Consider the following 25313-nt stretch of genomic DNA (forward strand, 5'->3'; position numbering starts at 1 on the left):
TCCGTAGCCCTGGAGGACCGGCTCCAAGATGGCGGCGGGGCGGGGCCGGAAGGGGCGGGGCCAGCCGCCGCGGCCGCTCTGGCCACATCTCTGTAGCCCTGGAGGACCGAGTCCAAGATGGCGGCGGGGCGTGACCGGAAAGGGGCGTGGCCGGCATGTGAGGCCGCTCTCGCCACGACTCTGTAGCCCAGGAGGACCGGCTCCAAGATGGCGGCGGGGCGTGACCGGAAGGGGGCGTGGCCGGCAGGTGAGGCCGCTCTCGCCACGACTCTGTAGCCCAGGAGGACCGGTCCCGAGAGAGCGGAGGGGCGGGGCCGGAAGGGGGCGGGGCAGGCAGGTGCAGCCGCTCTGGGCGCGGCTCGGTGCCCCTGGCGGACTGGCCCTGAGATGGCGGCCACGGCGGCGGGCCGGGATGCGTGCGGGCCGCTGCTCACCTGGGTAAGGGGGGGCCGGGACCCCCCCGGACCCCCCGAGACCTTGCCGGGCCCGTGTGACCCCCCCCGGGCACCCCCTCGCCCGTGTGATCTCCCTGCCAGGTCCCCCGTACCCCCTGAACCCCCCCAGGCGCTTCCTGCGGCCTGGTGACCCCCCCCGAGCACCCCCGGCGCCCTGTGACACCCCCCCCACCCCCCCCCCAGGCCCTGTGATTCCTCTCGGGTATCTGCTGAGCCCTTGTGACCCCCCCCCCCCTCCCCAGCACCCAGTGACCCACCTGGTGCCCTTTGCCCCCAGCTAATGTGGGGGGGGTTAACAGGGGGGGCAGCCCAGTGGGATCTGTCCTATGCCTAGGAGAATGTTGCTGAGGGTAAAAAGGGGGGGCCTGCCCCCCCTGCAGTGCTTTGGGTGGCTTGTGCAGGTTTGGGGGCTCCCTTGTCTGCAAGGGAGGCATTGGTGTATGGGGGGGGGGGCAGGACACGAGTTGTCCGTTCTCAGCCCTGAGCAGGTCCAGGGGAGCTGTTTCGGGGGTGGCCATGCCCTGACCCCCCCCTTTGTGCCCCCCAGCTGCAGACCTTCGCCCCCCCCTCGCCCTGTGCCTCCCCCCAGGACCTGGCTAGTGGGGTGGCCCTCGCCCACGTCCTGCACAGCATGTGAGTGGCAGGGGGACACTGCCCCCCCACTTTGGGGACACCCTTAGGGCCCTCCAAAGGGTCTGGGGCACCCCCAGGTGGGGGCAGCGTGGCGGGAGGGGACCTGATTTTGGGAACCACCCTGTGCCCCCCAGCGACGCCTCGTGGTTCAACGAGACATGGCTGGGCCGGATCCGGGATGACGCTGAGGATAACTGGCGGCTGAAGGTGGGGGGGCATGTGTTGGGGGGGGCATGTTTGTGGGGGGACACTTCTATGTGTGTTTTGGGGGAGTCATTCTCAGCCTTCAGTCTGCTCTGGGGGGTGAGAAGGGAGAGTGGAAGTTTTGGAAGTGTTGGTTTGGGGGGGTCTGGGGGCGGGGGGGGCGTTTTGGGGGGACGCAATGCAGGGGCTGATTGGGAGAGCTGGTTTTGGGGGGTTCAGTTGGGGAGGGCCGTTTTGGGGAAACCTGAGGCAGGGTCACAGCAATGCAGGGGGAGTATTTTGGGGGTGTGAGGGGGTTCCCAGCTTCTCCCCCCCCACACAGGTGAGCAACCTGCGGAAGGTGCTGCAAAGCCTCCTGGAGTACTGGCAGGATGTGAGTGTGGGGGTGCGCAGGGGACCCAGGCATCCGGGCCCCCCGTTTTGGGGTGGGGAGGTTCCCCAGAGGGGGGCTGACCCCGCCCCCCCTTTCCCGGCCCCCCAGGTGCTGGGCCAGGTGGTGGCAGAGCAGCACGTGCCCGACGTGGCGCTGGCAGCCCAGCACGCCGACCCGGAGCAACTGGGCAAACTGGTGCGACTGGTGCTGGGGTGCGCTGTGAGCTGTGAGAGGCGGGAAGGTGGGTGCAGGGCTGGGGTGCCCCCACCCCCCTGAAATGCCCCTTGACACCCCTAACCCCCCCACATCTCCCCTTTGCAGAACATATCCAGCGCATCATGACACTGGAGGAGTCGGTGCAGCACGTGGTGATGACGGCCATCCAGGAGGTGGGGGTTTGAGGGTCCCCAGGGGGCTGTTGGGGGTCCCCAGGAGGTGTATGGGGGCCCTAGGTGGGTCAGGGGGGACAGGAGAGGTTGGGGGTCCCTGTGGGTTGGGCTCAGGGGGATTTTGGGCCATCTTGGGGGCCTGAGAGTGAATGGGGCCAGAGGGCTCTGTGGGAAGGTTTTCGGGGGTGGTTCTTGGGGGATTTGGGGGAAGCCCTGGGGGTTATGGGGGGGCCTGAAGAGCCCCCCCAAACCCCATTTTGTGATTTTTTTTTTCCTTCACACAGCTTTTGGAGAAAGAGCCGTCAGAGACGATGACGGCGGAGACGTATGGGAACTTCGACACACAGGTAGAGGGATGGGGGGAAGACTGGGGGGGGCTGGGTGCAGGGATAGGGGAGCAAGGCCAGGGTCGGTGGGGGACAACTGCGGTAGGACCGTTTGGTGGGGGGGGATGCAGGGAGCCCCGAGGCTGGGGTAGGTTGGGGATTGTTGGGGAGGGACAGAGAGTGGTTGAGGGGGTTTGGGGGTGTCTGGGTGACCCCCCAGCACTGACACCCCCCCGCCTTTTCCTTTTGCAGTCACGGCGCTATTACTTTCTGAGTGAGGAGCCCGAGGACGCCGGAGGACCGCAGCAGCGCTGCCTTGAGCTGGAGCAGCAGGTGGGGCCCGGATGGCTGGGTCCTCCTGGTGGGTGTGGGGGTCCCTCGATCATCTGGGTCCCCCAGTGCTGTTCCCTCCCTATTTCTAGAGCTGGGGCGAGGGCACCCAAAGCAGTAACGCTGAGTGGGAGAGGATTTTTTGCTGTCCCCTATGAGGGCTGGGTACAGACACACAGCGAGACCCCGCTGGGATGGGAGCCCGGACACCCGGGTCCCCTCCCGGACACCTGGGTCCTGCTGGCGCGGGGCAGGTGGCGGTGCTGCTGGAGGAGAAGGGCAGCCTGGCGGAGGAGAACCGGGCGCTGCGGGAGGAGAAGGCGCAGCTGGAGGCCGATGCCGCTGGTGCTACCGCCAAGAAGCTGCTGTTGCTGCAGACGCAGGTGGAGCAGCTGCAGGAGGAGAATTACCGGTAGGACCCGGATGCCTGGGTACCCTAGGCAGGGGGAGGGGGCCAGCCCGGGTGCCTGGGTCCCTTAGCGGGGGGGTCACCCCGATTTCTGGGGTCTGGGTTTTGTGCCAGAGAGAACAAAACAGGGATCAGGGGGGCAAGGTGCATCCTGCACCCCTGTGCCGCGGGGGTGCCCCTGACGCCAGGGTCCCCCTGCGCAGGCTGGAGAGCGGGAAGGAGGAGCTGCGGGCACGCTGCAACCGGCTGGAGCGGGAGGCGCGGGGGCTGCAGGCACGAGCAGAGGAGCTGAGCGGCCTGGCCGGGGAGGCCCGGGCCTTGCGCGACGAGATGGACGTGCTGAGGTGGGCTGGGGTCCCGCAGGGGAACAGGGTTGCCTGGACACCCCTACGGGCACGTCCCCCGGTGCCGCTGGCACAGGGAGGGGGTCAGCAGTGCCGCCCGTCCGGCAGGGCGTCGTCGGCGCGTGCAGGGCGGCTGGAGGCGGCGGTGGCGGCGTACCGGGGCCGGGCGGCGGCGGCGGGTGACCTGCGGCGCTGGGTGCGGGCGCTGGAGGAGCGCCATGCCGCCCAGCTGCGCCGCGCCGCTGCGCTGCAGCAGCAGCTGGGCCGGGCGCAGGCGGGCTGCGCGCAGCTGGAGGCTGCCCGCAGGCAGGTGGGCGGGGCTGTTGGGTCGGTTGGGGCGGGGCTTTGGGCCAGGGGTGGAGCAACATGGTCCAGGTCCCAATGCAGCTGGGACTGAGGGGGTGTGGCTTTGGGGCGGGGGCGGGGCTATGCCTACAGGCTCCTCCCCATGGGGGCATAGGTGGGGTGGGGCTATGCAGCAGAGGCAGGGCCTATGGGGAGGTGGGTGGGGCCATCCCCAGCAGGGTGGCTGATGGTGGGTGGAGCCAGGGAAGGGGGTGGGACTCTGTGGAGCTAGGGGTGGGACCAGGTCGGCAGGGGGCGGGGCCACCCATGGGTCAGGCAGGGGATGCTAGCAGAGGTGTGAAGGTGTGGTGGGTGGGGCTGTTCCTGGGGCGGAGCTAAGGGCTGGGGGTGTGGTCAGCTGTGGCCCCGCCCAGGTGGAGGAGCTGAGTGGGCAGCAGGCAGAGGCAGAGCAGCGAGCAGAGAAGTGGCAGGTGGAGTTCAGGAACCTGCAGGAGAAGTTCGAGGCGCTGAACAAGGAGAAGGAGGTGGGTGGGGTGTCCTTCCCCCTGCCCCAGCCCCGGACGCCCGGGGTCCCCGTCCCGGATGGCTGCGTCCCCCCGCTGACATCCCTCGCTCACAGCGGCTGCTGGAGGAGCGGGACACTCTGCGTGAGGCCAATGAGGAGCTGCGCTGCGCTCAGGTGCAGCAGAGCTGCCAGGCAGGTGGGTGGGGAACCCTGGGGGGACGGTTACAGACCCCCCTGGGGAGGTGACAGACCCCGCAGGGGAGAGAGATCCTGCTGAGCACAAGCCTCGTGCAAGACACCAGAGAATCCTTGCTCAGAGCAGGGGTTTTGGGCTGGGGGGGTAACCCTGGGGGGGGTTGGGGGGCTTTGGTGGGGCCAGGGTGCAGTGGGGGTCTGCAGAGTGCAGTTTGGGAGTGTCACTTCTCATCCCCCCCCAACTATCTGTCTCCCCCACCACCACATGCAGTGCTGGAGAAGGGGGCAGCCCCAGCAGGAAACCTAGCAGCTGAAATCCTCCCTGCGGAGCTGAGGTGGGTGCAAGGGGGGTCCCCAACCCTGGGGCCCTCCCCAGATCCCCTGACCCCCCCGGACCCCCCAGGGAGACGGTGGCACGGCTGCAGCAGGAGAACCAGCGGCTACAGGCACAGGAGGTGACGCTGCGGCTCCAGCGGGATCAGCTCCAGCAGCGGCTGCATGATGCCAACCGGCAGAGGTGGGGGCCGGGGGGGGTCATGGTGTCCCGAGCCCCCCCCCAGGCCCCCCCGCATCCCTAACACCCCCCCAACCCGCAGGCTTGAGTCCACGGGGGTGGCAGAGCTGTGTACAGTGCTGGGAGATCAGGGGGACCCTGCAGAGGAGGTGAGTGGGGTGGGGGGGGTGCGGGCTTCCTTGAGGGATCGGGGGTTTGGGGAGGTGGGAAAACATTGCTATTTGTTTTGGGGGGGTCTCAGTGTTCTTAGGGGGTTCTCATTTTGTTGGAGAATTCTGATGGTTTGGGAGAGGTCATAGTTTTAGTATGGCTTCCGTGTCTGAGGGCAAGCGGGGTTTGGGTTTTGGGGGGGCAGGGGCTTCTCAGGCCCCCCTAGGCTTTGGGGGTGCTGGGACCCCCCCCCTCACTCCTCATTCCCCCCAGTTGCTGCTGCTGGAGGAGACCCTGGAGGAGCTGTGAGTGTGAGGGGGAAGGGGCCAGCCTGAGCCCCCCTGGGTGGGGTGGGTGGACGGGACAGCCCGTCCCCACATCCCCAACCTGTGTCCTCCCCGGTCTCCCAGCAAGGAGCTGCCTAAGGCAGGGGCAGAGCTGCAAGGGAAGGAGGAACTGGAGCCACGCAGGGACAGCAGCGGTACGGGGTGTCCAGGGGAGGTTGGCGTGTTGGGGGGGGGGGGGGCACAGGGAAGAGGGAGGTGGCAGGAGCTGAACCATGCCTCAGTTTCCCTCAGGCAGACTGTGGGTACAGGGGGAGGGAGCCGGTGTGGGAGCCTCCCTGGCTTAATCTCCTTTTTGTGCCCCCCCGCTCCCCTCTTCGTGCCCCCCACAGGGTCGCAGGACGTGGAGGAGCTGCAGCACAGCCTGCGCCGGAGGGAGGAGACCCTGCGCGCCCTGGAACAGCGCTGCCGTCGGCATGCTGGGGGGGCCCGCACGGTGCGGAGCCGGGAATCCCCCCGGGCTGCCCTGGGAGCACTGGGGGGGGCTGGGGACCCTGGTGGTCCTGGGGTTGAGGGAGCTTGGGGGCCCTCAGGGCTGTTTTGGGGTATTGGAGGGGTTGTGGGAACCGCCAAGAATATGGTACCTGTACTGGGGGGGGGGCTCGAAGATTCTCCCCAAGGGTCTCTTGGGTGCATGGGGGGCTCTGGGGCCCCCTAGGGATGCCCTGGGTTTGCAGGGGTCTGGGACCTTCCTCAGAGCATTTTTGGGTGCATGGGGGGGGCTGGGACCCATTGGGAGGATCTCGGGGAGGGTGCTCAGGACTCCTCTTGGCTGGGGAGCAGCCCTGGGGTATCTGGGGGGATGCTGGGACCCCCCAGGGCTGTTTGGCAGGGCAGAGGGTCTTTGGCAGGGGATGGGACCCTGGGGGGGCTCCTCTGTGTCGGGGTTTGGGGGTCCCATGCTGTCACCCCCGCCAGGTGTTGCGGGCGCTGGAGCCGAAGCCCCCTGGCCCCGTGGTGGCCCCCACCCTCCGTGCCCTCCGGAACCAGCTGCAGGAGAAGGACGCCCTGATCCGGCACCTGGAGGTGAGGGGGGGCTGGGGGGGGTGTCTGGGGGTCCCCAGCTCCGGCTCAACCCTCCCTGGCCCCCCCCAGAGCGACTGCGAGCGGAGCCGTGCGCAGCGGGAGCAGGAGGAGCGGCTGCTCGTCACCGCCTGGTACAACATGGTGAGCGATGGGGGGGGGTCTTGGGGGGGGGCAGCTGCTCCTGGGGGTGGCGGCACGGATGCCCCCTGGGCAAAGGCTGCGGGAGGGGGCACAGATAATCTCAGGGATAGTAGATACCACGTGGTGGGCACAGATGCTCTTGGGGAGGCCATAGGTACTTCTTAGTGAGCAGGTACCCCTGGGAGGGGTTATAGATACTTTGGGGGGGGGGGGCAAAGATACTCTGGGAGAGAGCAAGTATTTGGGGGGCTGTAATTGGGGGGGTATTTGGTGGGGTAAATGCATCAACTTGGGGCGGTCAGTGGCTTGGTGCTGGGGGTCCTTATGGCCTCCCCAGGCACTGTAGGTTTGGGGGGTCCGACACTCAACCTGTGTGTCCCCCCCGCCAGGGCCTGGCGCTGCAGCAGCAGGCAAGCGAGGGAGTGGGGCCACGGGCCCCCCCTGGGGGAGCTCAGTCCTTCCTGGCCCAGCAGCGCTTGGCCACAGCTGCCCGCCGCACCCGGCCCCCCCATGGCCGCCCCCCCCAACCGCTGACTGGGGGCCTGGGGGGGCCCCCCCCTTCTCTGGGCTGGTCCCATTTTAGATACTACTGGCTTGGCCTTGCCCCCCATTCTCTTGGGGGGGGCAAGGCCCTGCACCCCTCTTTGGGGGGGCTTTTAGCACTTCTATTTTTGTACCCCTTTTCTGTGGGGTAGGGGTTCCTGCTCCCCCCCCCCCCCAAATCCTTTCAATAAAGCTACAGGATTCAGGGCTGGGGGTTTATTCCCAACAGGGATTTGTGGGGGGCTTGTACAGGCTTAGCTGTGTTGGGGGGGGTGTTCTGGGGTTCCCCCCCCTTAAACTATGTCATTAGCGCTGGGGTGCAGGAGCCAGCGGTCGTGGGAGCCGCTGCTCCCTCCTGGGGCATCCCCCAGGAGAACGGCTGTGTCCCCCCCGAGGCTGTCCCCATCCCCATCCCCTGGGGCAGCAGGCGTGGGGGGGGCCCCTGGGGGGGGCTCGGGGCCAAGCCCCCCCTCAGAGCCGGCGCTGTTCTTGCGGCAGAGCAGGGAGAAGCGTCGGGTGAAGGTGCCTGGGGGTGGCCGTGGGGGGGGCTCAAGGGTGTCCCCGAGGGTCTCCCCAATGTCCTCCAGCGGCTGGAACAGCATCTCCTCCTTCGCCAGCCTGCAGGACGCCGGGGTCTCCCGAAACCACCCAGAGACATGGCGGTCGCCCCAAACCTCCCCCTGGGCACCTGGGGTCACCCCCAACACCCTCCTAAGATGTCAGGGACACCCCTGTCCCCCAGGACTGGCTTTGGGGTGTCCCAGGCTGGGCCATGGGGTCCCTGGGGGGGGGAAAGTAGAGGTCCCTAGAGGCAGTTGGGGGTCTCTGGGCAGTTTTGGGTTTCGGGTGGGGGTCTCTAGGGTAGTTTGGGGGAAACTGGTGAGGTCTTGGGGTGGCTGGAGGGGATCTGGGGGGCAGTTTGGGGGTCAATGGGGTTTGGTGGGGGTCCTTAGGGCAGTCTGTGGTTTTGGGGGACCCCAGTGAATTGTTTGGTTTCCCCAGGGCCCCTCCCGGTGGGGTTGGGGGGCTGTAGGATCTGAGGCAGGGGGTCCTGGGGGGGGGGTTGGGGGTCCCGGGGTGGGGGTGTCCTGCCCCCACTCACGCCACGTCGAAGGCGGAGCCGCGGAAGGCGGGCTGGCGCAGCGGGGCGGCCGCAGCCGTGTAGGGTGCCCGGGGGCTGGCGGCGTCCCAGTACCGGTCCCGCTCCAGCGCTGGCACCTCCCCGTACAGCTCGTCCACCGCCAGCATCGACACCTGCGGGCCAGATGCCTGGGTCCGCCGCCGGACGCCTGGGTCCCCTCCTGGATGCCTGGGTTCCCCCCGCCGCCCCCCCCCAGGTGCCCTGCGTGAGCGGGACGGGGGTACCTGGAAGTTGCGGTCAATGAGCGTGTTGGTCTCAAAGTCATCATCGTCCTCGCCGAAGGGGTTGATGAGCTGCTCGGCCACCTGCGGCGGGGCCACCGTGTCCCCAGGGCTGCCATGTGTCCCCCGGGCCCCCCCCAGCCCTCCCACCCACCTTGAGCCACCCCACGTAGAAGAAGAACTGGAGGAGGGTGAAGACGGGGACCCCCAGGTCCAACTCGTGCCCTGCGTAGCCCTGGGCTGGGTCCAGGAACTGCCGCCCGATCAGGCAGGTGACGAAGAAGGTGTAGACGGCGATGGTCACCACCTGCAGCGGGGGGATGGTCACCCACCAATGTGTCCCCCCATGTCCTCTCATGTCCTTACGTCCCTGTGTCCCTCCATCCCTATCAATGTACCCCCATGTCCCTCCATCCTCATCCATGTCTCCTTGTGTTGCTCCAGGTCCCCCCGTGTTCCCCCATCCCTGTCCTGACCCCCCAGGTCCCCTCACGTCCCTCCATCCCCATCCAGGCCCCCCCACATCCTTCCATCCCTCTTGGGTCCTCTCCGTGTCCCCCCATCGCTGTCTGTGTCCTCCTGTGTCCCCCACATGTCCCTCCATCCCTATTCAGTCCCCCTCTCCCCCCCACCCCATGCCGTGTCCCCATTCCTGCCATTCCCCTCCCTTCCCAGTGCTCCCAGTGCCAACCTGGGTGTACACCAGTGGGACGCTGATCCAGTCATAGTGGAAGAGGAGGCTGCAGTGGCCCCGAAAGCGGTTCAGCTCCTGGGGACGGGGGGCACGGGAGGGTTGGGGAGGACCGGGGGGGGGGCCCGGGGGGAGTCAGGGGGCTTGGGGGAGTGGGGGTACCTCCATGAGGAGCTTGAGGGCGCAGTCATCACGCACGCGACCCTCCCGCCGCGCCTGCCCCGCCAGCGCCCCGAACCAGGCGCAGGGCACCCAGAACTTGTTGTAGGGCGAGCGCAGCCCCTCCAGCCGCCGCCGCTCCTCCCGCGTCAGGAACCCTGCAGGGCCAGCGTCACCATCTGCCCCCCCCCCCGTGACGTCACCCGCCAGCCCCCATGACATCACCTGCTGCCCCATAACGTCACTGCCTAGCAGCACTGACACCCAGTGATATCAGGGTGCCCCACTGATGTCACAGCACAGAGGTTAGGGGAACCTGATGCCCAGCCCCATGATGACATCACCACCCCCACAGCAACACCACTGGCGTGATGCCATTCCCGTCCCCAGTGTGGTGCCCCATGGTGACATCACTGCTATGATGCCATCCCCAGGGGGTCCCCGCGCCCCCCCGCCACCCTCCCGCTGGTCCCACTGGCCCGTTACTGCCCCTGTGCTGACGTCACCCCCTCTGATGACATCACTGTGCCCTGATGAGGTCACAGCAGGGCGGCAGGGACGCACCAGCCTCGACGAGGTGGTCGGTGGTAGGGAAGCGCTTGTAGACAGCGGTGCTGACGGCGCGCAGCACCAGCAGCGCAGCCAGGCTGCCGTAGCGCATCAGGGTGCGGCGCAGGATGCGACCCCGCGCGTCGGCCCCATGGACGTTGCCCGCCACGGCCACCATCAGCCCATCCGGCGCCGGGACGCTGCGGAACTGCCCCCACCAGCGCTCCAGCACCAGTGCCACGTAGAAACCTGCAGGACTGGGATGCTCTGGGGGCACTGGGAGCCCTGGGAAGGGGGCGCTGGGGGGAGTCTGGGACACTGGGAGCACTAGGGACATGGTGAGGTGGGGGAGCTGGGGCACTGGGGGCAGTGGGAGCACTGGGTGGAGGTGCTGAGGGAAGTTGGTGACACTGGGAACGCTGGGAGGGATCATGGGGGGGCAAGGGCACTGGGGACAGTGGGAGTACTGGGAGAAGGCACTGGAGGGGGGGGAGCTAGGGACACGGGGAGGGGGACTGGGGGCTCTCACCGAGGACAAAGGAGACAGGGATGAGGTTGGTGGGTCTGGGGAGGCTCTGTGGGGACACTGGTGGCCTGGGGGGTCTCGGGGGGGGGGGGGGGGTCCCGGGCGGGCCGGGGCTCTCACCGAGGACAAAGGAGACAGGGATGAGGTTGGCCGACTTGTCGCAGTAGAGCACCAGCTTCTCAAAGAGCCGCTTCTGCGCCTCCGACAGCAGGAACCTGGCGGGGGGGAATGGACACATGGGGGGACACCGGGGGGTTCACCCAGCCCCTCGCTCCAGCTGCATGTGTCCCCCCTCCGTGTCCTGCCGTACAAGGTACTGTGTCTCCATGCAACCCGTGTCCCCCCATCCCCATGACCCCCCCCGCACCCTGCATGTCCCCGTAGCCCTATTCCGATGCACTCCCTGCACCTCCATGTGTCCCCACGCACACCGAGTCCCCCCCATGTGCCCCCCCACCGCACCGGTAGGCCAGGCTGAGCCCCAGGTAGGCGGCGAGGAAGAGGAGCAGCTCCCGGTAGAGCAGCTTGTAGATGCTCCCGCGCCAGAGCAGCAGCAGCTGCGAGAAGCCCCCGAAACGCGCGGTGGCCACCCGCGAGGTGTAGGTCACCGTCATCGCGGCCGCGGTGACACCCGGGCAGCGCCCTGGGGACGGCAAAACCCTGGGGATGAAGAAACGGGACCCTGGGGGCACGAAAACCCTTTGGGGGGGGACACATGCACCTGGGGGGGGGGGGTCATTGAACCGATACCCAGGGGACATGAGGCACAGCCTGGGGACCCCGACACCCTGGGGACATGCCACGGGGCACTGCCACCCCCCCCCAGGCTGGGCAGGGACCCCCCCCCCCCATACCCCCCCACCTCACCTGTGGGAGACCTGAGCTGGGGCGGCCACCGCCGGTCTGGGGCCACCGTCCCCATTCCGGGGCCTTAAATACCGTCCTGGGGCTGGCCCTGCCCCGGGGCTGGGGGGGGGACACATGCCTGGGTCCCCTGGAGGAGGGGGGGAAGGCCGGACGCCTGGGTCCTTCCCCTGTAACCCCCAGGGGAGTGGCCACTCTGGTTGGGCAAGTCCTGAGCCCACCCCCTCCCTGGGGGGGAAACTGAGGCAGGGTTGGGGTGGGGGGGGGTTGGTGGCCCGGACGCCTGGGTCCCCCCCGGGCTGGCCTGGCTCCGGCCCCGCGGCCTCGTGCCAGCAGCGGGGTCGCAGGGACAGATCGCAGCGGGACGTGGGACACGGGGCCAGACCCGTGTGGGGCGGGGGGGGGGCCCACCGCCACGCAGCCCCCCCAAAATGCTAGAGCCCAGCTGCTGCAGCCCTGTCATCCCCCCTAGGACCCAGGCGTCCAGGCCCCAACCTCCCCCGCTGCAGACCCCCCCCCCATGCTGGGGACCCTGGTGTCCAGGCTGCCCCCCTCCCCCTCCCCGTGCCCCGTTAATCCGCCTCGAGCGCTAATGAGGGTCCCCGCGTCCCGCCAGGCCTGGTGCCAGCCAGCGTTGACGTCACCCCCCTAGTGCCAGGCTGAGCCCCGCAGCCCCCAGAGGACCCAGGTGTCCGGGCCCCCTCCCCCTCCAAGTGCCACGCAGCAAACCCAGGCGTCCAGGCCCCCCCAAAACACCCAAGAGCCGCCTCTCCGCTTCCCGAGTTTATTATTTACACGAGGTCCCCTGGGGGGTCCCGTCTCTGCCCCCCCGGCCTGGGGGGGGGGACAGACGGGGAGGGAGGGAGGACAGAGCAGCCCGGGGGGGGGGGCCGCGGTGCTGGTTGGCTGCAGCCTGGAGGTGGGGGCTGCGTGCGGGGGGGGGGGGGATGTGTGGGCAGAGCCGTCCTGCCCCTCCTGGGGGGGGGAATAAATATCGGCTGCCCCCCCCCCCGGGGGGCGTGGGCGGGCTATTTGGGGCTGGGGGGCTGGTAGGGGTCCAGCAGGAGGGAGGAGAAGGTGTTCACTTTGTCGGCCCCCCGCACCTCGTGGGGCAGCAGCGGCAGCTTCACGATGTGGAAATCCTCGTACAAGTCCTCCATCTGTGGGGAGAGCGGGGCGGGGGGCAGGGAACCAGGCGTCCAGGCCCCCCAACGCCCATAGCACCCCCCCAGGGCCTCAGGGAGGGTCCCAGGCATCCGGGCTCCCCAAATTCCACCTCACAAATTCCACCTTCCCCTCCCAGAGCCAGGCAGGGGCCCAGGCGTCCGGGCTCCCCAAACGTTAACGCCCGCCCCAACCCCTTCCGAGGCTCCCCAAACTCAGCCCCCCGGCCCCCGCCACCGCGCCGTGGACCCCCGCATCGGGGCGGTACCTGGTCGAGGTACTTGGCCTGGATCTTGTGCCGGGCCTCGCACATCTTGCAGGGCCGCTGTGGGTCGGGGAAGACGAGCTGGTTCACCACGATGTTGTGGGTGTCGATGCGGCACTTGGCCAGCTCCTGGATCAGCCGCTCGGTCTCGTAGAGCGAGAGGAACTCGGCGATGCACACGCAGATGAACGTTGTCTGCTCCTGCCGACCCCGGCCCCCACACCACGCTCAGCGTGACACCACAACACCACGCTCGGCGACACCGGTCTCAGGGTGACACCACTCTCGGCATCCCCTCCGCGGACCCAGCTGTCCGGCACAGAGACCCTGGAGGGATCCCTGCCCAGCCCCGCGGCGGAGGATTCCCCACAGGAATGCGCACCGGCCAGCTTGGCCGCATCCCTGTCCCCCTCTTGTTGACCCCATACCCCTCCCAGCGTCCCCACTCCCCTACTTGGCATCCCTGTCCCTCTCCTGGCATCCCCATGCCCCCCAGAGGAGCCCCCCCGCCCCACTGGTGGCCTTACCGGGTCCTTGAACTGCTCGCTGACGGAGCGGATGACGGGCAGCGTCTCCTCCAGCTTGGAGGCCAGCTGGTCAGCGTTCATGTCCCCCAGCCCCAGCATGTTGCACATCTGGGGAAGGTGGCGGTGAGATCCATCCCCTGAGGCCACACATGCCGTCCACCCCACGGGGGTCCTGTCCCCACAGCCCCCGTCCTCACCTGGGAGATGAAGGGGCTGATCTGGTTCTTGATCTGCATGAGGCGGCCCAGGCCCCGCTCCACGATGGTGGGGAAATTGAGCAGCCGCAGCGTGTGGCCAGTGGGCGCCGTGTCGAAGACCACCACCGAGAAGTTCATGCCCTTCACCAGCCTGCGGGGCCGGTGGGGGGGGGTCAGCGTGGTCATGACCCCACAACTCAGCCCCCGACAGGCCCCCCCGGCCCCGTACGGCTCCGCTCACCTCATCACCTCAGCGTAGCTCATGGCCTCGTCGATGCCGGGGAAGGCGCTCATGGCCTCTTGCATCATCTTCTTGCCCATGCTCAGCATGTTGTCCTCCTCAAAGAACTCGTCGGGCAGCTCTGCCACCCCCAGGCTGGGGTCGATCTCCTGCCGGGGTTCGGAGGGTGAGAGGGGCCGTGGCAGGGGCGGGGGGGGGCGGGCTTTCGCCTCCGTCCCGGACTCACCATGGCGAAGAGGTTGTCATAGCCCTTGACTTTGGTGGGGACTTTGGAGAACTTCTGGTCGAAGGCGTCGGAGATGTTGTGCGCGGGGTCGGTGGAGATGATGAGGACGCTCTCCCGCACCTTTGAGAGCTGCACGGCCAGGCTGCAGCTGGGGGGGACAGCGGTGACGGCGGGGGGGGGGGCTGCTGCCGGCGGGGGTCCCGGTGGCCTCCCTGGCTGGGGAGCTGCCCCCCCTCCCCCGCCACGGCCCCTCGCGCGGGGGTGGCCCCACCGGGGACTGGTTCTGCCTTCTGCCCGAGGGGCTCCAGCTCAATTCCGCCCCCCGCCCCGGGGCGCTCCGATTGCATGTGTCCCGTCCCTCCTCCCGCCAGGTGGTCTGCTCCGGTTCCCCCACCCCAGGGTAGCCGGGTCCAATCCCCCCCCCCCGCCCCGGGGGCCCGATCCCACCGAATCCCGGCGCGATTCCCCCCTCCGGGGGCCCGGCCCGGCCCCGCCGCACCTGCAGGTGGTCTTGCCCACGCCGCCCTTCCCGCCCACGAAGATCCACTTGAGGCTCCGCTGCTCGATAATGTTCGCCAGCGTCGGCTCCAGCGGCTCCACGTCGGGCGCGTCCTCGAACTCCTCCGCCTCCGGCCCCCACCCGCCCGCCGCCGCCGCCATCTTCCGCCGCGCCGCCGCGCCGCCGGCCCGCCCGCGCCCTCATTGGCCGCCGCCCCGCCGCGCTGTCGCGCCCCCTGCGGCGGATTGGCCGCCGCGCCTGGCGATCCGGCGGGGGGCGGGACAGCGCGGCGAGCGACCCGCGCGTTGCCCGGCAACGCCGCCCCGACGGCCGTCGCGCTCACGTCATCTCCCGGCGCCGCGCGCTTCCCGGCGTCCCCCGCGGCGCGGCGTTAGCGGCGGACAAGATGGAGGCGCACGGCGAGGAGGGGGAGGCCCCGTCGCCGCCGCCCGGGCCCGGCGGTGGCGTGAACGTCTTCGCCAACGACGGCAGCTTCCTGGAGCTCTTCAAGCGGAAGATGGAGGCGGAGCAGCAGCGGGAGCGTGAGGCGGCGGCGGCGGCCGCGGAGGCCCCCGGCGGCGCCGGGCCCGGCCCGCACCGCCCGTCCGACGGCTCGAAGAGGAGCGGCGGCGCCCTCAGCTTCGTAAGGACGCGGGGCCCGCGGCCTCCTCCCGCTCCCGCCGGCCCTGCTGCTGCCCGGCCTGCCCGCCCGCTGCGGCGGCCCCGGCTGAGGGTTTCGCGGGGGGTACCGGGGCCCTCGGGCTGGCTCCGGGGGTGGCGGCGGCTTCTTCCCGGCAGCGGCGGCCTGCCGCGGGAGAGCTTCCCCGGGCGAGCCGGTTCCCCGGGCGCGAGTGCAGGCCCCGGTTTTGCCAGCGGCACCTCCCGGGAGCGGGGCCGGGACCGGGACTGGGACCGGGGCCCTCGGCAGGGCTGGCGGCCCCGGGGCCCTGGAGCTCTGCGGGCACCTGTGGTCGCCGAGCTGGGGGGGCACGTCCTGGGGGGGCCGTGCCGCCGCTTTCTGGAGCGGTCCTGGGGGCACCTCAGTGCTGTTCGGGGCTCCCTGTCATGCTGCCTTTTGGTTTTGGGTTTTTCTTGTCTCTTCTTGAACCGCATCAAACTGCACCAAAATGCTCCATTCCTGGGGAATGGGGGCGGCTTCAGCTGCTCTGGCACCGCTGTTCCCCGGGGGACGTCACCCCCGCCCTCGGGGACAGCAGCAGCGGCCGCTGGCACCACCCCGGGCAGGAGCGGGATCCCCGCGGTGCTGCCCACCGCGGGCGGACGGACGGACGGCTGCCGGCCGGGGTCTGACGGCCGTCCCTCCTGTTCCGTTGTGCAGGGGGCGGCGCGGTCCCCGCGGCGCGCGTAACGGTGGCAGTTCTGTCCCTTCCCCCAGGTGGGCAGGCGGCGAGGGGGGAACAAGCTGGCCCTGAAGACGGGAGTGGTGGCCAAGAAGCAAAAGACGGACGAGGAGGTGGGTGTCCCCGGACCCCCGACTGCTCCTGGGGGGACACGCGGTGCTGCCGGGGGGGTGCCGCGCTCACCGACCTCGTTTTCCCCTCGTTTCCTTGCAGGTGTTGACGAGTAAAGGCGACGCCTGGGCCAAGTACATGGCGGAGGTGAAAAAGTACAAGGCGCATCAGTGCAGCGATGACGACAAAACCCGGCCCCTGGTGAAATAGCGCCCGCGCCCGGACTCGCCCCTGTATATACTTATTTAAGGGCGGGGGAGGCGCCGGCCCCGCCCCTTTTATATCTATAAATACCGATCGTGCGCCCGGGGCCGCCGCTCCCGCCCCGCCGGCAACCAGGACTTGACGCCGGCCGGCAAACTGCCGCCGCTGCCGCCTGCTGGGACCCGTCGCCACTCCTCCCCCCACCCAGCCCCTGTGTGGGGGGGTGGTTTTGGGGTAGAAAGCGGAGAAACGGGGAGGGGAGAGGCGGGAGCGGAGGGGCCGCTGTTGCAGCATTAAAGACCTCGGAGATTTCGGAGCTGCCGAGCGACTTGTGGGTGTTTTTGAGGAAGGGGCCACCCCCCCACACTGTTACCCCGGTCTCGCGGGTTTGGGGGTCTCCTGGTGTTTGGGGGCGAGATGCTGAGACTGCTGTGATGGGGTGACACAACCCGCCCCACACTGTCACCTGCTGGGGGGGTACAGCCCCCCCCGGCCATGACACCGACTTGACTCTGAGGCTTCCAGCCATCAACTCTTTATTTACCACCCCCCCAGCGCCAAACTTACACCATTATTGGCTTTTTTCCCCCCAGTAAAGCTGGGGGGGGGGGGGGGTTGGGACCTGCACCCTGTGCCCCTCCCTGGCGTGTGGGGGGCAGGCGGGGCCGGGCCCTCCTGGGGCAAACTCCAGCAGATGACCCTGATGGGTTTGTGGTCCCAGTTCCCCTGTGCGCTGCGATCGCCCCGGTTCACCCACCCAGCGCACCTTGACTCCCCAGTGCGCCCAGTCCCCCCAGTGGTTCCCCGACCTGGCGGGACCCGGCTGGCGCCGCCCACCCGGCGCTGAGCAGGGGGGAGGCTGCCGCCCGGGGCGTCCGTCGCTCCCTTGGTCGCGCCTGCGCGGGGGAGGCCTCCCTCCCCCGGCAGTGGTACCGCCCGCGCCGCGGGGCGCGCTGGGAGGTCGAGTCTGGCGTTGCAGTGCGGGGGGGGGGGTTGACTCCGCGCATGCGCGCAGCAGCACCGCCCTTTCCCCATGTGGCCCCGCCTCCGGCCCACGTGACGCGGCGCTGTCCTTCCCGCGCGTTCACGTGGTGCCCGCGGCGGGGCGGACGGTGGCCGGCGGGGGTCAGCGCCCGCGTGCCGCGCTCGCTCCCTCCGGGCAGCGCCGGTGCCCCGCGGCTGCGCGAGGCCGCCCCGAGCCCCCCCCCTTCCCCCCGCCCCCGACCGTCCCCCCTCCCCCGCCCCGAGTCCCGGGATCCCCCCCCCGGCAGGTACGGGCCCGGCGTGAACGCGGGGGTGGCGGGGAATCGGCGCGGGGCCTGGCGGGCGGGGGAGGCCCGGCTGGGACCAGGCTGGGGTGGGGTGGAGGAGTGAAGGAGACCGCGGGGGGGGGGGGCTGAGGGGGTAATGGGGGACTGAGGGGGGTCATTAGGGGTGCAGGGGGGCAAGCCGGGGCCGGGGGGGGTGTCTGCGGTGGGGCGGGGGGGGGAAAGGGGCCGTGCCGCGGGGTGGGGGTGCCGATGGCGGCGGAGGGGGGGTACGGGGCCGAGGATCGAGCCGGGGAGGCGGGGGGGAAGCTGGGCTGGGAAGCAAACGGCGGTGCGGGGGGAGGCCCGCTGGGGTGGGGGTGCTGGCACGGCCGGGGGCGTTCGTAGTCTAGGGGAGGGGGGCAGTAGGCGGGAGATCGGCCCTCCTCCATGTCCCCCTGTGCCCCCCCCCCCTCCTGCCCCGCCGCCCCGCGCTTTTACCGGGGCATCCCCGTCCCCACGTGCGCGGCGCGTCCCCGCCGCCGTCCTCCCGCCCCCGCTGCCGCGTGGACGGGGCCCGCTGCGCCCCCGGCCGCGATGGGGGGGGGGGGGGGCCGCTATACCTCACACACACACACAGCCCCCCGCGGGAAGCGTGTTCATGCCGGGGGCGTCCCCCCGCGGCTCCCGCTTGCAGCCGGCGCTGCCGGTAGATCGCTGTTCCGCTTCCCCCCCTTCCCTGCCCCCGCAGGGATCCGGGGTCTGTGCCCCCCACTTCCACCCCAGCCGGTGACCCCCAGGACCCCCCCCCCAGTCGCCATGGACTGGCAGCCGGACGAGCAGGGCCTGCAGCAGGTCCTGCAGCTGCTGAAAGACTCGCAGTCTCCCAACACGGCCACGCAGCGCGTCGTGCAGGACGTATCCTGAGGCGGGGGACTGGGACCTTTGGGGGGGGGGCTTGGGGGAGCACACACACGTGCCCATCCCCATTTGAGCCGGGGAAAGGAGAATTGGGGATTTCCTCTGTTAACGGGGTCAGTTGCCACAGGAGACCAGGCCAGCTTGAGCTCTGGAGGGGCTGGACCTGGGGAACGGGGGAGGGCTGGGGTTTGGCCACATTAATCCGGGACAGCATTCCTGTCCCTGTCCTTGTCGTGGGGCAGCGTCGCTGTCCCCGTCCTCGTCCCAGTCCTTAACCGCCCGGGGCAGAAGCTGAAGCAGCTGAACCAATTCCCGACTTCAACAACTACCTGATCTTCGTGCTGACGCGGCTCAAGTCTGAAGGTGGGTTGCTCTGCGGCCAGTGGGGGGATTTGGGGTCTGCTGGGTCCCAGGGGGGTGGCAGAGGCATTTGGGAGGTGGCAGAGGTGGATGCAGGAGCTAAGCCCACCCGTTTCAGGCTCAGGGAGGTGGAAGGGGAGAGGATGCATGTTGCAGCCCCCCTTTAACAACTCACGCCCCCCTCAGATGAGCCAACACGCTCACTTAGCGGCCTGATCCTGAAGAACAATGTCAAGGCGCACTACCAGAGCTTCCCCCAGCCTGTGGCCGAGTTCATCAAGCAGGAGTGTCTCAACAACATCGGGGATGCGTCCTCCCTCATCCGGGCCACCATCGGTGAGACGGGGCGGGGGCCCCCGTGGGGACCCTCAGCCCTCCCTGTGCTAATGACCCGCCCGCAGGCATCCTCATCACCACCATCGCCTCCAAGGGGGAGCTGCAGATGTGGCCAGAGCTGCTGCCGCAGCTCTGCAACCTGCTCAACTCCGAGGACTACAACACATGCGAGGTGCGCGGGGCCGGCCGGGGGGTCCAGGGGGGCCGCGGCCGGCTCTGACGCCCCTCTGGCGCGCAGGGGGCGTTTGGGGCCCTGCAGAAGATCTGCGAGGACTCCTCCGAGCTCCTGGACAGCGACGCGCTCAACCGGCCCCTCAACGTCATGATCCCCAAGTTCCTCCAGTTCTTCAAGCACTGCAGCCCCAAGATCAGGTATGCGTATGCTGGGTGGGGGGGACACGTGTCCCCCTGCAGCCCCACAGTTGGGTGCAGAGGGGTTGGCGGGGGGCCAGCCGGGTGGGAATGTTGGGGGGCTGTGGCCAGAGCCATTATATGGCCGTTCAATGAGATGGGGTGGGAGCTGTTCCTGTGCCCCCTGCCACTGGTTGTGGCTTGCCTCGGGGCCCCCTTGTCCCGTCCCTCCCCGCGATGGGTGGTCTGGCTCTATCTGTGCCCGCACTGGGCTGACGTGGGGATTTGGGCCCCCCCAGACTGGGCAGCTCCAGCTCAGCCCATCCCTGTGTCCCCACATCATCCCATGGGAAGCCTGTGTGTGTGTTCCCAAGTCTGGACTGGGGCAACAGATTATTCCAGCCCAGAGCACATTTCCCTCTCCTGAGTTAATTCAGCTCGGGGAGTCCAGGAGGAGCAGGTGGCTGGGCTGAACCCCCTTCCTGGCTTCGCATCGTTAGTTAACAAGCCTGCTGGACCACCCTCCGCCATGGTCTGTCTCCCCTCAGGTCCCACGCCATCGCCTGTGTCAACCAGTTCATCATGGACCGGGCTCAGGCACTGATGGAGAACATCGACACCTTCATTGAGGTGAGCAGCCAGGTGGGGGGAACCCCTGGGAGCCCCCCTGGCATGGCCCCAAGGGCGGACGCCAGTAAGTGGGCTCGTGTGTGTCCCCCCGCAGCACCTCTTTGCTCTGGCAGTGGACGAGGACCCTGAGGTGCGCAAGAATGTGTGCCGCGCGCTGGTGATGCTGCTGGAGGTCCGCATCGACCGCCTCATCCCCCACATGCACAGCATCATCCAGGTGAGACAGGGAGGGCAGGTGGGTGTCCACGGGACCCCCAGGCAGGTAAGCTGGGGGGCTGACGTGCCCCCCTGCCCCCTGCAGTACATGCTGCAGCGGACGCAGGACAGCGACGAGAACGTGGCGCTGGAGGCCTGTGAGTTCTGGCTGACGCTGGCTGAGCAGCCCATCTGCAAGGAGGTGCTGACCTCCCACCTGGTGCAGTGAGTGCTCGGGACGGCCCCTTCTCGTCCCCTGGCCCCCCCAGACCTGCCCCCCCAGCCCCTCAATTCCCCCCTTTGCCCCCCCCCCAGGCTCATCCCCATCCTGGTGAATGGCATGAAGTACTCAGAGATTGACATCATCCTGCTCAAGGTACGAGGTCAGGGTGAGAATGTGAGAGTGCCCGGCTCCCCATCCCTCCTCCAGCTCTGTGGGGCTGGTACTGGTTAACTGGAGGGACTGGAGCAAGGCAGGAGCTGCCCCGAGACCTCCTGGACATGATGACATATTTACAGCTGATGCCGGTGATGGCTGTTGTGTTCGTACTGTCTGATCCATGGGGGCCAGGGGTCCCTGGGACGGGAGGTTGGAAGTCTCCATGGTGCAACGTGATGTCCCCTGTCCCTGCAGGGTGATGTGGAGGAGGACGAGGCCATTCCTGACAGCGAGCAGGACATCAAGCCCCGCTTCCACAAGTCCCGCACGGTGACACTGCAGCACGAGGAGGAACGGCCGCAGGACCCTGATGACACGGAGGATGAAGATGACGACGACACGCTCTCAGACTGGAACCTGAGTATGGGCTCGCTGGGGGTCCTGGCCCCAGCTTTGGGCTCCTTTGGTGAACCCTGGGGGTTAATTAAACCCCGAGGTGAGATGGTGCCTGTTTGGGAGGGATTAGCCCTGTCCCCTCTTGCCTGCCCGGCAGGGAAGTGCTCAGCTGCCGCGCTGGACGTCCTGGCCAACGTCTTCCGGGAAGAGCTGCTCCCCCACCTCCTCCCACTGCTTAAGGAGCTCCTCTTCCACCCCGAGTGGGTCATCAAGGAGTCAGGCATCCTCGTTCTGGGGGCCATCGCAGAAGGTGGGTGCCACGCTGCCTGCAATGGGCCGTCCCCGAGCCACCGCCGTGCTGGCGCCGGGGGTCTCTGAGCCTCCCTGTGCCCTCCAGGCTGCATGCAGGGCATGGTGCCCTACCTGCCGGAGCTGATCCCCCACCTCATCCAATGCCTGTCGGACAAGAAGGCGCTGGTGCGCTCCATCGCCTGCTGGACCCTGAGCCGCTACGCCCACTGGGTGGTCAGCCAGCCCCCCGACATGTACCTCAAGCCCCTCATGACCGAGCTGCTCAAGCGCATCCTCGACAGCAACAAGCGGGTGCAGGAGGCGGCGTGCAGGTAAGGGCTGGGGGACAATTTGGGGCCGCCTGTGGCATTTTTGGGGCAGGATCTGCTGGATCTGAGCCCTTCTCTGGGCGGGATGATGAAATTGATGTGTTGAGTCACTGTGATGATGGCGTATTCGTACTGTCTGACCCAGAGCGGGGGGCGTGCTGGGGGCTCGGCTCTGGCCTGGGGGGGGCTGCTGACCCTTTCTCCCCCCACCCAGCGCCTTCGCCACGCTGGAGGAGGAGGCCTGCACGGAGCTGGTGCCGTACCTCAGCTTCATCCTGGACACACTGGTCTTCGCCTTCGGCAAGTACCAGCACAAGAACCTGCTGATCCTCTATGACGCCATCGGGACCCTCGCCGACTCTGTGGGGCATCACCTCAACCAGCCGGTACGATATGGGGGGGGTCCCGATCCTGGTGGTCCCCTCGCTCCCCACGGTGCCCCAGCCCGGGACCGGTGATGACAAGTGACAACAGACATTCGAATCCCGAACCCGCAGTGTGGATCTCTCTGGTCTGATGGTCCCTGGGCTGAGGGGGAGCGGCTCTGTGCCCCCCACATCCCCCTCCTTGCGTCCCCCCGCCGTGACAGCCTCTCTCCCCGGGGTGCAGGAATACATCCAGAAGCTGATGCCTCCGCTCATCCAGAAGTGGAACGAGCTGAAGGACGAGGACAAGGACCTCTTCCCGCTGCTGGAGGTGAGCCGTGGGGCGCAGAGGGTGGCGGCAGGGGGGGTGTCTGTCCCCTTTGCCTCCTCCCACGCCCCTGCTGTCTCCCCCCCTGCCTGCAGTGCCTGTCCTCGGTGGCCACTGCCCTGCAGAGCGGCTTTCTGCCCTACTGCGAGCCCGTCTACCAGCGCTGCGTCACCCTGGTCCAGAAGACGCTGGCTCAGGCCATGGTGAGCCACGGACCCCACCTTCCCCGGGTGCTGTGGGGTGTGCCCCCCCTCCCCCCGCCCTGTGGGGTGACCGTGCCTCCCCCCGCCTTCCCCGCAGATGTATAACCAGCACCCCGAGCAGTATGAGGCCCCCGACAAGGACTTCATGATTGTGGCCCTGGACCTGCTGAGCGGTTTGGCCGAGGGTCTCGGCTGCCACGTGGAGCAGCTGGTGGCTCGCAGCAACATCATGACGCTGCTCTTCCAGTGCATGCAGGTGAGGGCCACCCCCCGGGACCCCCCCATCCCAGCCTGGGGGCTGCCGGGATCCTCCCCGGTGCTCACCCCCATCCCTGCCTGCTCCCCGCAGGACACCATGCCCGAGGTGCGGCAGAGCTCCTTCGCTCTCCTGGGCGACCTCACCAAGGCCTGCTTTGTGCACGTCAAGCCCTGCATCGGTGGGTGCCAGGGCTGCGGGGGTCCCCCTGGAAGAGGGGGGGCAAAGCAGGGGGACCCTGAAAGGATGTGATGGTGGGGGGTGCCCTGCCGCTGACCCTGCTTCCCCCTAGCTGAGTTCATGCCCATCCTGGGCACCAACCTCAACCCCGAGTTCATCTCCGTCTGCAACAACGCGACCTGGGCCATTGGGGAGATCTGTATGCAGATGGGTGAGTCTCGTGTGTGTGTCCCCCGGCCCCACAGGAGTTCAGCTGAGCCCCCCCACCCTGACAAACCCCCCCATCCCCTCCCGGCAGGGGCGGAGATGCAGCCCTACGTGCAGATGGTGCTGAACAACCTGGTGGAGATCATCAACCGCCCCAACACCCCCAAAACCCTCCTGGAGAACACGGGTGAGGCTGGGGGGGGGGCACAGCGGGACCCCAAGGCGGGGGGGTGCTGTTTGCTGGGGGGGGCTCCCCCCGCCGTGCACAGCCCCCCAAACCTCTCCCTCTGCCCGCAGCCATCACCATCGGCCGCCTGGGCTTCGTCTGCCCGCAGGAGGTGGCCCCCATGCTGCAGCAATTCATCCGGCCTTGGTGAGTTTGGGGGGGGCTGTTCTGGGGGTCCCCATGTCCTCCTGGGAAGGGGGGGGTCGCTGAACCCCAGTTTTCCCCCCCCTCAAGGTGCACATCCCTCCGTAACATCCGAGACAACGAGGAGAAGGACTCTGCTTTCCGTGGCATCTGTGTGATGATTGGCGTGAACCCCGGAGGGGTTGTGCAGGTATGGGGGGGGCACCCAGCAGTTTTGGGGGGGCACCCAGCAGTTTTGGGGGGGTACCCAGCAGTTTGGGGGGGGGCACCTTAAGCCACGGGGGGGGGGGCTCAGGGGCAGCCCCCAGAGGAGAAGATAAGGGGGGGGACTCAGCTTCAGCCTGGCTCTGCAGAATGGGGGGGGTCCCTGGGCCCAGGCCCCTTTCCCCATCACCCCCTGATTTTGTCCCTGTCACTCCCCCATTTTGTCCCCTTGTCACGCACCCCCCTGTGTGTCATCCCCTACCCTGTGTGTCATCCCGCCCCCCCCAGGACTTCATATTCTTCTGTGACGCCGTTGCGTCCTGGGTGAGCCCCAAGGATGACCTGCGGGACATGTTCTATAAGGTCAGCTGGGAAAATGGGGGGAAGTGGGGAACCCCCCATGCTGCGGGGGGTGCTCAGCAGGGCCCCCCCCCTCATTGTTAACACCCCCCCCCCCTCCCCGCGCCAGATCCTCCACGGCTTCAAGGACCAGGTGGGAGAGGAGAACTGGCAGCAGTTTTCGGAGCAGTTCCCGCCCCTGCTCAAGGACCGGCTGGCGGCGTTTTATGGGGTCTAGGCCAGGTGGAGGCACCGGAACCAGGTCCGGGAGGGGGGGGCAGCACCCCAAAACGGGGGGGGGTAGTAGACAGGTGCAACCCCCCCCCCAGCACGACATATTCCCCCCTGACCCCTCTCCGCTCTCTCGCAGGTCGGCGCCGGGAGGCCGTCGGGACGGCGGCCGTGAGCGGGCGACCCCGCGCCGTGCCCGGGGGGGTTCGGGGGGGCGGGAGGAGCCGCGTGGGGGGGCCACGGCACAGTGCCCCCCCCCCCACCATCACCCCGTCCCCAGCCGCCCCGGGGGGGGGGGGGTGGGGGGGCCCCGAGATCGGTTTCACCCCCGGGGGGGAGAAGGGGGGGAGGGACTGGGGGGGGGGGGGTCCATGGCAGCCGCGGGGGGAGGGATGGACCTGTGGCAGGGGCACCCCAAAACCCTGGGGGGAGGGGAAGCAAAAAACCGGGGCAAAAGGGTCCAAAAATGGGGTGGCCTGGGCGGGGGGGGGGGGCAACACCCCCCCCCCTTTTTCCACTGTAGGATGTTCCTGTTCCCCCCCCCCCCCCGCATGGTGCCCCCCCCCCACCCCGTACCCATGCACACGTTTACGGAGATAAACCTATAGGAACATATAGAGCAGCCCCGGCCGGGGGGGGCGCGGGGTGCCCCGGGGGGGGCGGGAGGGCCCCGGGGGGGGGGGGCGGGGGGCCGGGGGGGGCCGAGCCGCCGCCGTTGTGCTTCGTCGTGAGCGAGTCGGTGCCACGTTTCTTGTGTTTTTTTTCCCCGTTTTGTTCCGTTTTTTACCGTTTACAGGGCGGGGGGGGGGGGCGGGGGGGAGCGCGCCCCGCAGGGACCGGCGGGGGGGGGGGGGCGGGGGGGCGGGGAGGAGGCCGCGTCCTGGAGGGGGGGCGGGCCCGGTTGAGCCGCGCCCCCTCGTTCCTGCTCGGCAAAGAAAGTCCGTTGTTGACCGTCCGCCGTCTCGGTGCCGTTTGTTCCCGCTGGGGGGGGGGGTTGTTGGGGTGTGTGGGGGGGTGTCACTTCCCCGCCCGGGGCCGCTGCCGCCCTTCCCGGTGGCTCGG

General features: G+C 68.7%; 5 protein-coding genes and 1 non-coding gene across 8 annotated transcripts; 4 read left to right on the plus strand and 2 right to left on the minus strand.

The window, feature by feature from the left end:
- Nucleotides 1–315: 315 nt before the first annotated feature.
- Nucleotides 316–7399, plus strand: HOOK2 (hook microtubule tethering protein 2). 3 transcript variants are annotated; one of them, XM_052799896.1, is made up of 22 exons: nucleotides 330–438; nucleotides 1003–1088; nucleotides 1223–1295; nucleotides 1615–1665; nucleotides 1774–1906; nucleotides 1987–2054; nucleotides 2339–2401; nucleotides 2633–2713; nucleotides 2965–3122; nucleotides 3323–3463; nucleotides 3572–3773; nucleotides 4183–4293; nucleotides 4389–4470; nucleotides 4741–4804; nucleotides 4873–4986; nucleotides 5066–5132; nucleotides 5407–5438; nucleotides 5544–5614; nucleotides 5810–5913; nucleotides 6396–6503; nucleotides 6573–6644; nucleotides 7034–7399. In XM_052799896.1, the coding sequence occupies exons 1-22, from the start codon at nucleotides 388–390 to the stop codon at nucleotides 7337–7339; spliced, it is 2238 nt and encodes a 745-aa protein (XP_052655856.1). In that variant the 5' UTR covers nucleotides 330–387; the 3' UTR covers nucleotides 7340–7399. The 3 variants fall into 3 exon arrangements, with proteins under 3 accessions (XP_052655858.1, XP_052655856.1, XP_052655857.1); XM_052799898.1 differs by lacking the exon at nucleotides 1003–1088 and having other exon boundaries at nucleotides 316–438; XM_052799897.1 differs by lacking the exons at nucleotides 330–438; nucleotides 1003–1088; nucleotides 1615–1665; nucleotides 1774–1906.
- Nucleotides 7400–7414: 15 nt separating this feature from the next.
- On the minus strand, nucleotides 7415–11130 carry BEST2 (bestrophin 2). The gene is made up of 9 exons (XM_052799899.1): nucleotides 10937–11130; nucleotides 10595–10689; nucleotides 9964–10197; nucleotides 9403–9557; nucleotides 9241–9318; nucleotides 8704–8856; nucleotides 8553–8633; nucleotides 8290–8441; nucleotides 7415–7805 (listed from the first exon to the last, which is right to left on the minus strand). The coding sequence occupies exons 1-9, from the start codon at nucleotides 11086–11088 to the stop codon at nucleotides 7481–7483; spliced, it is 1425 nt and encodes a 474-aa protein (XP_052655859.1). The 5' UTR covers nucleotides 11089–11130; the 3' UTR covers nucleotides 7415–7480.
- A 978-nt stretch (nucleotides 11131–12108) lies between these two features.
- Nucleotides 12109–14633, minus strand: GET3 (guided entry of tail-anchored proteins factor 3, ATPase). Its single transcript, XM_052799925.1, has 7 exons — nucleotides 14458–14633; nucleotides 13959–14106; nucleotides 13733–13881; nucleotides 13492–13642; nucleotides 13295–13402; nucleotides 12771–12968; nucleotides 12109–12498 (listed from the first exon to the last, which is right to left on the minus strand). Exons 1-7 carry the CDS (start codon nucleotides 14616–14618, stop codon nucleotides 12367–12369), a joined length of 1047 nt encoding a protein of 348 aa, XP_052655885.1. The 5' UTR covers nucleotides 14619–14633; the 3' UTR covers nucleotides 12109–12366.
- Nucleotides 14634–14816: 183 nt separating this feature from the next.
- TRIR (telomerase RNA component interacting RNase) lies at nucleotides 14817–16449 on the plus strand. The gene is made up of 3 exons (XM_052799926.1): nucleotides 14817–15100; nucleotides 15854–15931; nucleotides 16032–16449. Exons 1-3 carry the CDS (start codon nucleotides 14864–14866, stop codon nucleotides 16137–16139), a joined length of 423 nt encoding a protein of 140 aa, XP_052655886.1. The 5' UTR covers nucleotides 14817–14863; the 3' UTR covers nucleotides 16140–16449.
- Nucleotides 16450–18118: 1669 nt separating this feature from the next.
- Nucleotides 18119–24539, plus strand: TNPO2 (transportin 2). Its single transcript, XM_052799999.1, is given in 25 exon segments — nucleotides 18119–18298; nucleotides 18590–18608; nucleotides 18611–18664; nucleotides 18848–18997; nucleotides 19063–19169; nucleotides 19236–19369; nucleotides 19897–19978; nucleotides 20073–20195; nucleotides 20280–20398; nucleotides 20489–20549; nucleotides 20808–20973; nucleotides 21106–21258; nucleotides 21346–21571; nucleotides 21783–21954; nucleotides 22178–22264; nucleotides 22357–22464; nucleotides 22562–22720; nucleotides 22814–22901; nucleotides 23013–23111; nucleotides 23199–23294; nucleotides 23405–23480; nucleotides 23568–23667; nucleotides 23970–24044; nucleotides 24151–24282; nucleotides 24391–24539. Coding segments are annotated over 24 exon segments (2661 nt in total). The 5' UTR covers nucleotides 18119–18199; the 3' UTR covers nucleotides 24259–24282; nucleotides 24391–24539.
- On the plus strand, nucleotides 20669–20735 carry LOC128147583 (small nucleolar RNA SNORD41). Its single transcript, XR_008237051.1, has one exon. It is a non-coding gene; the product is annotated as a small nucleolar RNA SNORD41 (small nucleolar RNA).
- Nucleotides 24540–25313: the final 774 nt, after the last annotated feature.

This window comes from Harpia harpyja, chromosome 10 (assembly GCF_026419915.1).
Source record: "Harpia harpyja isolate bHarHar1 chromosome 10, bHarHar1 primary haplotype, whole genome shotgun sequence".
Lineage (NCBI taxonomy): Eukaryota > Metazoa > Chordata > Aves > Accipitriformes > Accipitridae > Harpia > Harpia harpyja.